The 14,070-nt window shown below is 33.9% G+C and overlaps 2 protein-coding genes across 2 annotated transcripts; one reads left to right on the top strand and one right to left on the bottom strand.

The window, feature by feature from the left end:
* The first annotated feature begins 3,877 nt into the window (after window positions 1-3,877).
* CYSB (cystatin B) lies at window positions 3,878-7,840 on the top strand. The gene is made up of 4 exons (XM_039036035.2): window positions 3,878-4,399; window positions 5,579-5,798; window positions 6,260-6,405; window positions 7,521-7,840. Exons 1-4 carry the CDS (start codon window positions 4,163-4,165, stop codon window positions 7,656-7,658), a joined length of 741 nt encoding a protein of 246 aa, XP_038891963.1. The 5' UTR covers window positions 3,878-4,162; the 3' UTR covers window positions 7,659-7,840.
* An 883-nt stretch (window positions 7,841-8,723) lies between these two features.
* On the bottom strand, window positions 8,724-13,306 carry NF-YC11 (nuclear factor Y, subunit C11). The gene is made up of 6 exons (XM_039036034.2): window positions 12,912-13,306; window positions 10,564-10,636; window positions 10,366-10,459; window positions 9,979-10,092; window positions 9,848-9,902; window positions 8,724-9,635 (listed from the first exon to the last, which is right to left on the bottom strand). The coding sequence occupies exons 1-6, from the start codon at window positions 13,116-13,118 to the stop codon at window positions 9,153-9,155; spliced, it is 1,026 nt and encodes a 341-aa protein (XP_038891962.2). The 5' UTR covers window positions 13,119-13,306; the 3' UTR covers window positions 8,724-9,152.
* Window positions 13,307-14,070: the final 764 nt, after the last annotated feature.

The raw sequence follows: 14,070 nt of genomic DNA, 5'->3' as shown, positions 1-14,070 counted from the left end.
TATCTTTAATGTCAAATTGTATAAGGACCATGTTTATGTTTTTGTTCTTCTCTCAACATTTTCATGCATTATTTGACACTGATGTTGAGGAGGAATATTATTGAAACATCTAGCAAGTGGCGTAGAATGAATAAACAGATGGATTACAGAAGGAAGAGGAATTTAGATACGTTTGGGCCTGTTTGGAATTTTGAGATTTCAATTTTATATCTGATAAAATATCAACATTCAATGATAGTTTTGTAAACAAAGAAATTTATAAAAATGATTTAGAATAATGATGGAGCTGTTTTTATTTTTTAAATAAAATATGAGTCTTATTATTGGTATTTATATTTATATCTAGATTAATAAATGATAATGGGTGTTTATGTTTATTTATTATCATTTAAGTTATTCGAGATATGGTTAATATTTAATATTGATATTGAATCTTTGATTTTTGAATATATATGTAGCAAGTTTCTTGCTATTGTGAATTTTTCATAACAATTTTATTTATAAATGAAGACAAGAAGGAAATAGAAGTTAAAGTATATTGGATATGCAAAGATCGTTTGTACATTAAAATAAGCCTAATTCAAATGGAATTAGTGTGTACTATTATTAATGTTATGATAATTTTTCAACTTTTTTAGTACATGTACGAGTGGGGATAAGGACTATTATTAAGATTATAGTAATCACATCTTGCTACGATAAATATTAATCGTAATAATCATCTATTGTTATTGTAAATACTATTTAGCTAATACTATTTCAAAATCAATCTATCTTTTAAATACAAATTATTATAATTTAACTATAATAACCTAACGGGAAAAATTAAAAGGATATTGTCCTTTTAGAAACTATTTAGGAAAATATTGTTGTTTTCGAACTATTTGTAAAAGTGTTGTTTTTTTTTAAAAAAAATAAGTCAAGAGTTGAAAAATCGACCTAATAGTTTGAAAACAACAATATTTTCCTAAATAGTTTCAAAGGACAATATCCTTTTAATTTGTATGTCGAACTTTGAACTATCGACCTTGTCCTTCCTAACATTATTATTGAGTCTGTTCATAAGGTCCCCTGGAATTCCTTCCAAAGTTTGTCGAATAATTTTTACGGATTCTGTCATCTCGACAAGTCTGACTAAATAACGAGCTAATGAATCTCCTTCTTTTTGCCACTGAACTTTTCGATCAAATTCGAGAGTGAGATTATGAGAGAGAGCGAGATTTTGAGCGTGAGCGAGAGCGAGAGCGAAATAGCGAGATTTTGATAGAGAGCGAGAATACTGTACAAATTTTCCTTTTTTTTCCCTTTTTAATTATTACACATTCCACCTTCTTCTTTCTAATCTTTTTTTTTTTTTTATTTTCATTTTATAAAAACAATTTCTAAAAATATTTTATTATTTTATTTAAATTCTAAAAATAATAACTTATAAAAATAAAAAAATGTAAATTAAATATCTCATTTATATAAAAATAATTACAAAAATCAAAGTGTCCCACAAGGCGGACACCGTCGATTTCGAGCTGGTTGTTGTCGTCGACTTCGAACTTGAGGTTGCTCGGGTTCTTCTTGATGTTGCTCTGGTACCTCTGTAGGCGCTTCATAATATAAATATTCATTATGCTTTCCACGACCCTGACCATGTCCATGCACGTATGAAGACGAAGGACCAGCCTTTAAGTCATAATGTCCTGAACCAAATGTTGGTACATCATCATCGGACTAACATAATCAGTTTGACTCTACGTCTGCGTCATAGGGGGTAACTCTTCCACATTATATGCAACCTCATCAAACTCATCATCTTCCCGAACAGGTCCTCTACTTCTAGGAGCTGGTGGAGGAACAATAGGTATATCGTACATATAATGAATTTCCTCCATATAGCTTTGGTTGTCACTACATATAACAAGAACCTGGTTCGGATCATTCGCAACCTCACGGAGTCTACTGTTGTTCGATCTCTGTGAATTATAAAACAATTAGACAATATTTAAAATAAATTTAAATTAAAAAAATAGATAATATTCATTCATTTACCAGATGACCCACAACTGCTCCCGGACGAGTGACGTAGCGCCTTGTGATATTATTATACCAATGAATATATTATGGAGTGACATTTGTGTCAAATTGTTCAAGAGAAACCCCCACTGCAATAAACTTTACACGATAGTGCCATCACACTACCAAATGTGCAACTTTTTCGGACCAATCTCCAGTCCTTAGGTCAATATCATGCAGTACGGGTTTAGTATTACAAGGCGATGGGACATCCTACTGAAAACCAACTTGTCTCATCACCCTGTCAGGAAGATGTCACTCACCAATGTGAAAACATATGAGAGGACTCATCGTCCGCCATATGTTTTGACCATTCGTACAAAAATTAGGCAAAGGATGCACAATAATTTTGTATGGCTCCCAAATAACCTGAAACACAAAATATTATATTAGAGAATATTAAAGACAAATACAATAAAAATGTGAATAAAATAATCAATTAGGTTTATTGTAATGTACTTGTTCAGGTTAAAGCAGATCAAACATGTATCTATACTGGTTGACTACATGTGTGGCTGTCCTAGTCACACAAAATTGATTATTTAATCTACTGTATATTCATTTTTTTTTTTTTTGTAATCAATAAAGTTTTACATTATAATAATCTAATATATTCAATTATAGTCTAATGATTATTCAATTATAGTATGATTATTAGCTCTTTTTTCTCTTTTTTATATATATTTCTATGGAAAGTTCAAATAAAGTGAAGACTCTCGCTCTCTCCTAAGATCTCGCTCTCTTATAAGATCTTACTCTCTCACTCTCGCTCTCTCCTAAGATCTTGCTCTCTCAATATTGCTCTTGCCTAAGATCTCACTCTCTCACTCTTGCTCTCTCCTGAGATCTCGCTCTCGCTCTCTCTCAATATCTTTCTCTCTGTTATTGTTGTTATTTTTCCATTAATGATTACTAGTTTTCATTTCTTCTGGAACAATCACAAACACTTTTTTTTATTATGGATCTACTACCAGAAACTCAATGCGTAATCTTAGTATTCAATGTGTATTCTTGAATAATCTCATTTTTCAATTATTCAACCATTTCATTTTACCAAGTTAAATGTTAGTCAGATTAGTCAATATAAACTAAATCTCGCTCTCTCCAACATTCTTACTTTGAATCTTGTTCTCTCCTAAAATCTCGCTTTGAATCCCACTCTCTCCTTAATCTGCTTCAACCCACTTATATCCTTAATTGCTTTGAAGTTTCGACATGTGTGTAACCTTCGACAACCTAATATACAAAATTTTGTTCGTAGACAAAGCTACTTCGGAATTGTCTTTCATTCCAAGGCATAACTTGTATCCATGCGCTTCATATTCGCCTGGAGTTCGCTCCCAGAAATATAGCCATCCCCACCCCCTCACGTCAATCCCACAAGCTTCCGTCTAATTTGAAATGATAACAAAATGCATAGGTTGTTAGAAGCAGCTCGAGTACACAGATACATATAGTATACCATCTCATTACTTTATAAGTAATAAACCTGCAATCTCGAGGGTGGATGTGTGTCGAAACTTCAACCTTTGACAACCTAAGCGAGATTCACGAGATTTCCCTTGTCGAGGGTTGAAGTTTCGGCCTATGTATTGTTTTCAAGTTTTTATTTGTTCGTCGAGTACTTAACATTCGACCTCTACATTAATCGAATTCTCAACGTTCGATCTCTAGCCTTGAACTCCCAAAACAATAATATTTTTCTAATAAGTTTTGAAAACAATAATATTAATATTAAAGGTGGTTTGGAAACGCTACAATGTGTATGACTTAATAATTAGCTAAAGCTCAATTGCAGCCATTTCCCTTCTTTATTCTTCATATTTGCCCCAAAGTTGATAATAATAAAAGAAAAAGACCTCGGGAAGGTTACCAAAAGAAATTGATTATTTTTCCAAGAAATAAAAAGCTTAAGCAAAACGCATCACTTCGTGGCGAAGTTCCTTGATTGGCACGAATCCACATTTTACGATCGTGGCACCAAGAGAGAGAGAGAGAAAGATTCACATTTCACAATTCATATCTCACCGCAAGGGTTTTTTTTTTTTTCACAAAATCAAAAGAGAAATGAAGGAATAGTGAAAATCTCTTCTCTGTGATGAACAAGAATTCTTCGATTTCGTTATCTTCGTCAATTGCGCTATTGTTGCTGTTGTTGTTTTCTTGGATAATCGTTCTTGCAGGTAACGCATCAGCTCAATTTTGCGCTCAACAGGACGATCCACTGCTTATGGCGTCCACACTTGGAGGCGTGCGCGATTCTCAGGGAGCTTCCAACTCCACCGATGTCGATGAACTCGCTCGTTTCGCCGTCGATGAACACAACAAGAAAGAGGTAAACAGCTTCTCTTGCTCTCTGTTTAAATGAATTTGTTTCGTACTCGGTGTTCCTTTATCCTGTTGCGTTTCGTTGATGGCCTCTGTGCCGTCAGTTCCCGATCTTGTTCTAGTTGTGTTGTGCTGTAGATTTCTGTGTATCAGGCAGCATTTATTTCGCGATGCTGGATTTTGTATCGACTTGTTCTGCATTTTGATGCGGTCGGCTTTTGTGGAGTCGATGATTAGTATCAGGATGTGTAGAACTAAAACTAAACGATTCTCTTCGTCTTTCGTTTGTTTGATGGAGTTGAGTCTGTTGACTGTGGTGTGATTCTTGTTTCTTTCAGGAACTGGACTGTCTATAGTTTTTAGGTTTGCGCAGTGGATATGCGTAAATGTCTCTTTAGCTCGACCATAGAATATAAATTCATGACTAAAAGCTGAATAACTGAACCAGTTTTTTCTGGTTATAAGTAGTTAGTTAGGATTAACATTCAATTTTTTGGAAGAAAATCTTGCAGTCTTGCCGTAGATGATGACTGGATACATGTTGGCCTTTTAGTCTTTTCAAGGTTGATGGAAACTAGGTCAGCGAATGGTCCCTGCGCAATTAAAATTAGTGGATTCACTATGGCGATGTGATTTCTTCTTATGTTCTTTTTAGTCACTTAAACAAGCACATTCGGCGATTCGGCGTCTTCGAAAGAGAAGTTTGTTTCCTCCTTTCTCACAAGACTTTTAGGTTCATTTTATTTCAGTTTAAGAAGTCTTTCAATCAAATCCCGTGTAATTGTATATTGATTTTATTTCAGTTTAAGAAATCTTTTTTCTTATCGAATTCCAAGTATTTGTATTTCAATCTTATTTCAGTTTAGAAGAGTTATTTTTTCTATCACATCCCAAGTATTTATATAATAGTTTTAATTCAGCTTTTAAGTGGAAGTTCTATATCAATTTGATGGGCTCTTTTTTTTCATAACCGAGGAGGAAATTTCCTTTGAAAAATATCTACAATAAATCCCAAGCATTAGAAATTTCCAAATTCGATACACATAAGCATGGTATTTTAGTTGTTTGCTATTGGAAACTCCTGTTGTTACTATTTCCTCTGTTCATGCAACTGTAATAACACACGTATACTTTTCACTTGTGTTATATATGTCTATGATGTAATTATCTTTCCACTCCCTTGCAGAATTCAATTCTCGAGTTTGTGAGAGTCGTGAAGGCGAAAGAGCAGGTAGTAGCTGGTACACTGCACCATCTTACCCTTGAGGTTGTTGATGCTGGTAAAAAGAAGCTGTACGAAGCAAAGGTCTGGGTGAAGTCATGGATGAATTTTAAAGAATTGCAAGAGTTCAAGCATGCAGGCGATGTCCCCTCAATTACTTCTTCTGATCTTGGTGCAAAGAAAGGTGGATAACATTCTTCAACTCCTGCAGTGCTGTTTCAATTACAAACTAAATGACAGCTCTGAATATACAACCAATTTCAAATTAAATGTTCCGAAGTTTTTGGCTCATATTTTACTTTGAGGTTAGTTTTGGTTGAAGTCATTCGTGACTTCTTGCAGGCTGATAAAATCTGAAGTTAAGGCTTTGTTTCTTTTCCAATTTACCAAGGGTTGATATTCTTGCAAATGATTTGTTCATTCGAACAAACTTGCATCCATCACTACTTAGCAAATGGTAGTAGCTCTATAGAGCATAAGCATCCATTAGTATTCGTATTTTTACATAAGCTAATTAACATTTTTGTATGGTGGTTCATATTCTTATAGGCCATAAAAGCTGTGATGTATTTGAAATTCTTGTAACTGATTCTACAGATAATCGTTGTTGTCTTTGATATATTATTGACCATGGTTAAAAATTAGGTGATCATCCCCAGGGATGGCGGGAAGTGCCACCACATGATCCTCATGTTCAGGATGCGGCACAGCATGCTGTTCAGACCATTCAGCAGAGATCTAATTCTCTACTCCCGTATGAACTGCTGGAAATCATACATGCCAAGGCAGAGGTAAATGGATCATGGTCCTTCTATATATTATGTTTTGCCTCTGGTTAAGTTAGTTTTCACAAGACTGCGGAGTTGATCTATTATATCAGGATTTGTCTTACTTTTTCTTACGTAACTGATATTTATGTAACTGATATTTTTATAATTTAACAGACTTCATTGATGATGAAATAAAAGGGGACTAAAACTCACATCATTAGAAGGCGAATTATAAAAAAGCACTCCCAACTAGAAATCAACAACAAGAGAGACTTAAGTCATTAAAAGGGTGCTTACATTTACACCCATACAAATAAAAAGCATAAAATGAAATCAATTCCACGACGGTATTATAGGTTGAGGATTCTTTCAAAATTTTTCTATTCCTCTTGCTCCAAAGAGGCCAGAGAATTTTTATTTATAACAAACCCCCAAGTTTTCTTCGCACCATGGAAGGGTGTTCCACAAGGATGGAAGCATGATTATCCTAAATGTTGTTAGGCAAAGACGTGGACCAACCAAACTCTTCAAGACTGTTGCCCAATAACTAGAAGCAAAGAAGCCATGTGTGTGCTCTGAGTTTGAAAAACACATGCACATCAAGATGGACAGGTTGAAATGAGGCATTCGCTTTTGAAAATGATCGTCCATGCGTTTTCATAACTCCAAGACTTAGCTTCCCGTAGAATGATCTTTAATTTTTAATTTCAATTTTTCAATTTTTATTTTTTCATATAGAAAGATATTCTTTCATTGAGAAAGAATGAAAGAATAATACAAAAATTTAAACCCAAAAAAATCCCGCTAAAGAAGAAAGGTTCCAACTAGATAAAATGTTACCTAGTGAATAGAAACATCTTTATTTTCTTTGGATAAGCATATTTCCCAATGTTATCTTTGTTGATGTGTTTTCTGAAGTTTTAGGTAGGATTCACTTTTATCAGTTCCCTGCATTTGTTTTAAAACGATTATATCATTTTGATCAGCTTAATTTTTCTCTCTCACTTCTATCAAACTAAACATGACTGACATTTTTTACCCGAGAAAGAGGTAGGGGTGTTCATGAAGATTTCCTTTCGGTCGGGTCGATCTTTTCTATTATGCTCTATAATGCTAATGAAGACTCACGAAAACAGGTGATTGAAGATGCTGCAAAGTTTGATTTGCTCCTAAAGCTGAAGAGAGGGAGTAAAGAAGAGAAGTTCAAAGTGGAAGTCCACAAGAACAATGAAGGTAACTTCCTTCTGAATCAGATGGTGCAAGATCATTCCTAGGAGTTTGGATTTGTGCAATATAATAAAATAAAATACAAGTTCATGTAATGATAGGAACATCTGCATTGCTTCCTCTTTAATGCTGTATACTATTTGATCTTGAACCTTGGCCTTATCTAAAGTTTCAAGACTGATATCCTCAGGATGATACCTATAAAAGGGCATGATAAATTATGGAGTCACCTGTTAATTAGCTTTTGGACCTGCCTTCGTTGTTAATACTTGCGTGGATTGTATTGTATGAATGAGTAGATTATAATTTATAGGAATTTGGGGGTGGGGTGTTCTTTTTTGAGTACTAGAAAACAATAAGATGGCGTTTAATGACCAAAAAATCAGTGAACTTCAAATTATTAAGGACCAAATGATATTTTAACCAATCAATAGTCACCGTGGTTGGCAAATGGCAAATAAAAATTATTAAATTGGTGGGGTTTAAGCTATAACGTCTAACATAGGCTTTTACAACAAAATGTGCATATATAAGTTAAATTTGCTGAGGAGAGATGCTTGGTATACAGATTTTAAAAGCTTTAGGAGACTCGAATCGCTGGTTATTAACGTAGTTATGTAGGTCACAGTGCAAAATATAATGACTTCATAATTACTTCAAACACAAGAACGATTGTGAAACGGAGCTATAATTGATAATCCAGAGGAGGCATATATAATGGTTCCTTTTGGCATAGTTTTTGGATCCAAAGTGCAGGAAAATTAGTAAAAAAAAAAAAAATGCAACAGAGATGATCAAATATTCTTTTGCATATTTTGTTTTTAGACAGGAGGATATATGCTTAATTTTGGAAAATGATCATGAAACGGCATTTAGTTAAAATTTTAAATTGGTTTTTAAACTTTTAATCAATCTTTCTAGAATCAAGGATCTATTTAGAAACAAAGATTAAGAACTTTATGAAGTGAAATATGCATAGACTTCAAAGGTTTAACACGATGCAGGCCATGAGCCACCGAACAAACTTCCTATTTCGATAAAGAAAAATCGCAAACCTGTTGGCTTGAGCAATGGCAACAACAGCAAGGGTATAAGGTGTAAACAGAGCAATGTTGGAATCCCAACTAAAATACTGTTATCTTAAGTAAATTAATTAGGGTTTGACAATTGACATGCATATTTCAGCTCCCAATAAAGAGAGAGAGAAAAAAAAAAAAAAAAAAGTACAGCCCTACCCTCTCCCCAAAGGTTAACACTCTTCACATGGATTACATAATGAACAAGCTATTACTTTTCAACAGCTACGGTCCTAATGTTAGATCGAGAAATCATTTACTTAGAACATTAAAAAAGAAAAAAATATCAGAAAACGATAACTACATGGTAGGACATTATGACAGATTGAACTCCAATCTCCGATTCTTATTTTCTTTGCCTACTTAAGACCTGACCACCTCCTTCCTATGTAGCTTGCTTCAAGTAACAGATGTTTCTCAGCACATTTAAGGCCAGCCGGCCGGCTAGCCGGTTGGTCAACCAGGTTACTCCTCTTCATCATAATCTTCCTCTTCCTCGTCTACTCTTGAGCTGAGATGTGCATACTGGAGAGGGTTGATTGCCATTTTGTCCACATCAGAAAGAGGCCAGGCAGGGAATTCATCAGCTGCCTTGGTCTCGGACTCGGTAGTAGCAGGCACAGCTGGTTCGACAGGCGCTTCTGACACTGCTGCTGCTGCTGCTACAGTCTTGGAGTCCTCGCTGGCATTGACATCAGCATTAAGGTCAAAGTTTTGGATAGCTTGATTGGCTTCACCTATTTCTTTTGGTGTTTCGTTAGGCTCGACGTGATGCTCCATGTGCACATCTGGGTTGGAGTTCTTGTTCCTGTTCTCTATAGATGTGCAAGGGTCAACGTCAAGGTTAGGTTGGAAGTTGTCCCTCTCGGCTGTTCGTGCAGGTCGCCCACGACCTCGTCCTCGTCCCCTTCCTCTTCCTCTACCAGTGCTGCCATGGCTCATGTCATGCTGGGGAGATTAAAAGGAAAACAAATCACTTCCTCATTCAAAATCTGAAATATCTTTTGATTAATCTTTTCCAGTCCAATGGATTCATTATGCGTTTGATGAGACCACAAGAATGATTATTGCTAATTCCTAAGTCTAGGTCTGCTGTCTATGTCAAATAAAATGCAGTTTAACAAATGCTGAGTTGGTTCGTTAGGAGAAAAAATAATTACCATCTTGCTCTTCTTCAACTCATCAAAATCGTTGCCCTCATCACCAAGGGGTTTCCTGATCAGATATTAAGCACGTTCAGTTATCTTTGGATCTTAACAAAATATGAGCAGGAAAATAAGTAAAATAATACCTCCTCTTTCTATCATCAACAGCACCATCAGAATGACCATGACCATAATCTGGAACCCGACTAACAATATCCCTCAGAAAATCAAAAACACTATAGCTTTGTACACAGTGCTTTCTGTAATAAAAGGAAACAATGTTAAGACAAATTGAAAACCAAAAACAAAACAATCAAGTCTGGGGAAAGAAATGAGGAAGGGGAAACAGAGTATGCATTTAATACCAATTAAGGTTTGAGGGGTCACCCAAGGAACTAACCAGTTAGATGCTAAAGGTAAATTCAAAACAAAAATCTGAACTACAAAGAAACGTAAATTTAAAAAGTTCAAATGCATGGCTGTCACAAAACTTCAGACAAAACAACAACAATTCGGTTAAAATATATTCTTACAGGTGTAATGAGTTCATTGTCTTTGCTCCTCTTTGTAGAGTTATCTCATATGTGCGATCACAGAGGTCTTGCAGGAACAGTTCCAATGCTTTAGCTGGTATTAATGGTGAGAAAACATTAGCAATCATATATTTCTTAACCGAACACCTTATGACATTAAATACTACTGAATCATCTGTAAGTGTAATATTTGCTTACAAACTAAAACGGGTACTGCCAGTGCTATCTTTCCAACATCCTCATCTGCTTGCATTATCTTTTTTATTCGAGCCTGCCAAATTAAATCATTTATCTGTCAACAATGAACTGAATATCCAACCGGAGAATAGGATTCATTTGAAAGTTTAAAGTTCAGTTGAAATGAATATTCTTCCTCACAGTTTAACTGAAGAAAGTGAGTCTATTATTTATCCAAAAAGTCTTGAGGTTTTTGAAAATTTCTTACATGTTAAAACTTCCAAAAATTAAAATCGTATAGCAACTCTAAAATGATCAAAAAGAAGCCAAGCCATTAGATGTCTAATTAAGTATAAAAGTTGCCTCTTGATCATGATGCTCAACAACTGCTAGGAAAAGCAACAAGAAGACAATTAATATTGAGCAACAGAAAAAAGTGATGTACGCACATCAGTCAGATAAGCTAATAACAAAAAGTGAGGGAATTGCCAATTAATTCATTCAGTGATTTGACATTAATTCATAATATTTTGAGCTACAATTCTTCACATGGTTCCAAGAAATCTTTTGAGTAGCATTTAATGGTGGACCATGGATGGTAATAAAATGGAGATTGTTGAAGAACACCCTTCGGAGGAAGAGAATAAAATGGCCCCTTGCATTTCATGTTGAGATGATTATTATTTATTTTATTTTATTTTATTTAATGAAACAATACAAGAGGCTTATAAAGAATCACGCCCAAGAAATGTATGTCAAGACGTCTAATGAAAACTCAGAGGCAGTTCCATTAAAAAAATGAATATCCTCATCATAAAACCATTATGTAACCATCAAGATGTTCTGTCCTCACCAGTTCAAAGTAAGAAAACCGAGAACCCTACATCCAAATTCTGAAATAGGGGAACTTTTTTGTTTTTTACTATCTCTGTAAACAAAGAAGAAGAAAAAGCTTCCAACCAAAACATGTATGCACTAATCAAATTATCTTAAGACCTCATAATTTAGAGTTTCTATACTTGAAAAAGATAGCTGATATGTGTACAAGAAATGGCCAGTTTAAACACTCAAAGCTACAATATGCATGATTCATGTCAAAAGGTAAGTTATAAGGACTGACAAACCAAAATGACAGAGAACTTTTTTGTCTTCTGATAAGAAAATTGACAGACAGCTCATACAAGACCTAAGAGTCGAGTAAAAATTATGTAGACATATATCAAATTTAATATATGTGGAACTTAGAATTATGCAGAAGACAAGGAATCGACTTTTCAAAGCCTTAAGCAAAGATAAGAACTACTCCAATTGGCACAAATCAAAAAAGTATTGTAATTATAGAAGCAATTGTAGAGAGCAGAAAGCGTAGGAGCGCCACCAAGCGACCAACAAATTAATCATCTCCTGGGTTTCTTGTCAATCTCTAGGCTTCTCCTTAAAAATTCAGAATGTAAGCAACAAAAATCTATTGGAACCAGTGTTGAAAGGCTTAAAGTAGAAAATTGGTTCTTGTATAGGGAAAAAATGTCTACCATAGAATAGTTTTCTACTAGTTTCACAGTTACAAATTCAAATCAAGAGGGATGTCTTGCTATTGGATTTTTAGTTAAAACTTTCCATAAGATTTCAAAGTTTCAGTAAAATGAACAGATTCTGTGAGTAAAACTAATATAAATAAGAATGTTACAAATTTATTTACTACCATATCTTAAAAAATAACAACATTGACACAAAACTTGAAGGCAAAGGGTAGAGTTTTGGTTAATCTTTATGGTTTAGTGTCTTGAGGACACAATCATGTCCTCTGTTGTGCCCTTTTGCCAATTCGATCTCATTCATCGGGTGAAACATCTACTGTCGTGACCGGGGGGTGTTCTTCTATATGTCATGGCATGTCTGGTTAGAAGAGAGGAACAGGAGGGTATTTAGGAGGAGACATAGTGGGAGGATTCTAGGTTCAATGCTCACTTCCCTGCCTCCCTTTGAGCTTCTTATGCAATTTGTTTTAAAGACTTCTCTCTCCATCATAGTTCAATTGATGTGCCCATTTTTAATCTGCTCTCTTTTTCAGCAGCCCCTTTTGTTTGGCAGGACCAAGGAATTGAATAATTTTTTTAAAATTTTCTAGTAGAAAAAAACACTACTATTACAAGTCTAATCACTATGTATTAGGAACACATCAAAACGTTGCACAATAGAAAGAAGAAAAAAAATAGCACAAATCATCGGACGAAATTGTACGCCATGATCTCTTCGTAATAGCAGAAATTAATAAAAGGAACAAATTAACTCTTCAATTCGTTAGAAACACAAGAGAAATATCAAATCGATCGAAGATAAAAACCGAGAAAAAACAATAACAAACTTACAGCAGGAAAGCGGGTATCGAGCTTCTTCCTCATGGCGTCAGATTCGAGGCATTCAAATGGATTGAAAAATATGAAAAGCGAAGAATCAACAGCGAAAAATTGCCAAAACTTCACCAGAATTCGATTACCATTTCGAACAAATTGGCAATCAACGCAGAAATCTATCGAAGCAATCTCAGATCCAGGAAAATTTAGGGTTTTTATCATAAATAGCTCTACGATCAAGAAATTAGAAACCGAACCCAGAAATCTAACAATTGTAAAAGTAGCTCAACATTACCGATTGAAAAGACTATAATACCCTAATTTTATGACATGGAATGGAAAATGAATCCCTCTTTGAGGAGTCCGATTTTGATCGGTCAGATTTATTTTGACGGTTCAGATTTTCTCACATTTTTAAAAAGAGACAATTTATGATACTAAATTTTTCGAGACCAATAATTATATCAATTTAGAACTTCAACTTTTATGAATATAATAATTTACCTCTTCAATTATGCTTCATTTGAGAAAATATTGTTTATTTTATTAAACATAATATTTGAAGAAATGTATATACATATGAAAATGGATACGTATAATGATTTTCGATGTAAATTATATTGAAGACTATAAATTGATTTAATTATAAATTTATTATTTTTAATGAAATTTCAAAGATTACGTGAAAATTAATACAAAGTTAAGGTTTAAATCTATAAAATTATTAATTTAGGGTTTTAATTTATACAAACCCCTTAAATTTATATTTTCTTTTTAAAGATTATATGTAAAAATCAATATATTAGTTTTTCTCAATATTATTTCTCTTTTGCAGTAGGCTTTTCTAAATTAGTTCAATGAATAAATAAGTTCAAATGCTTTAAAGATATATGTAAGTCATTTTTTAATTCCTTTTTACTTGAGATATTTCAATTAATCCAACGAACAAGGAACAATAATTTTGGGGGTCACTTATGTTCAATTTTGTTTAACTCAATTATGTTTAAATTGTAACATTAAAAAATAATGTAGTGTCTTGATCAAAATCTAAGTCCAATTGAGTGATGAAAATTGGCATATTTATTTAAGTAAATTTTTGCAGACAGAGTATAAGTCTAAACATCAAGATCTAAGATTTGATCCTCCACTTTATATATTGTCTAAAAAAATGACA

The sequence above is a fragment of the Benincasa hispida genome, chromosome 7, assembly GCF_027475165.1.
Source record: "Benincasa hispida cultivar pf3 chromosome 7, pf3_genome.v1.1, whole genome shotgun sequence".
NCBI classification, from domain to species: domain Eukaryota; kingdom Viridiplantae; phylum Streptophyta; class Magnoliopsida; order Cucurbitales; family Cucurbitaceae; genus Benincasa; species Benincasa hispida.
The sequence above is the reverse complement of the archived record's forward strand: the minus strand, read 5'-3'. Positions and strand labels throughout refer to the sequence as shown.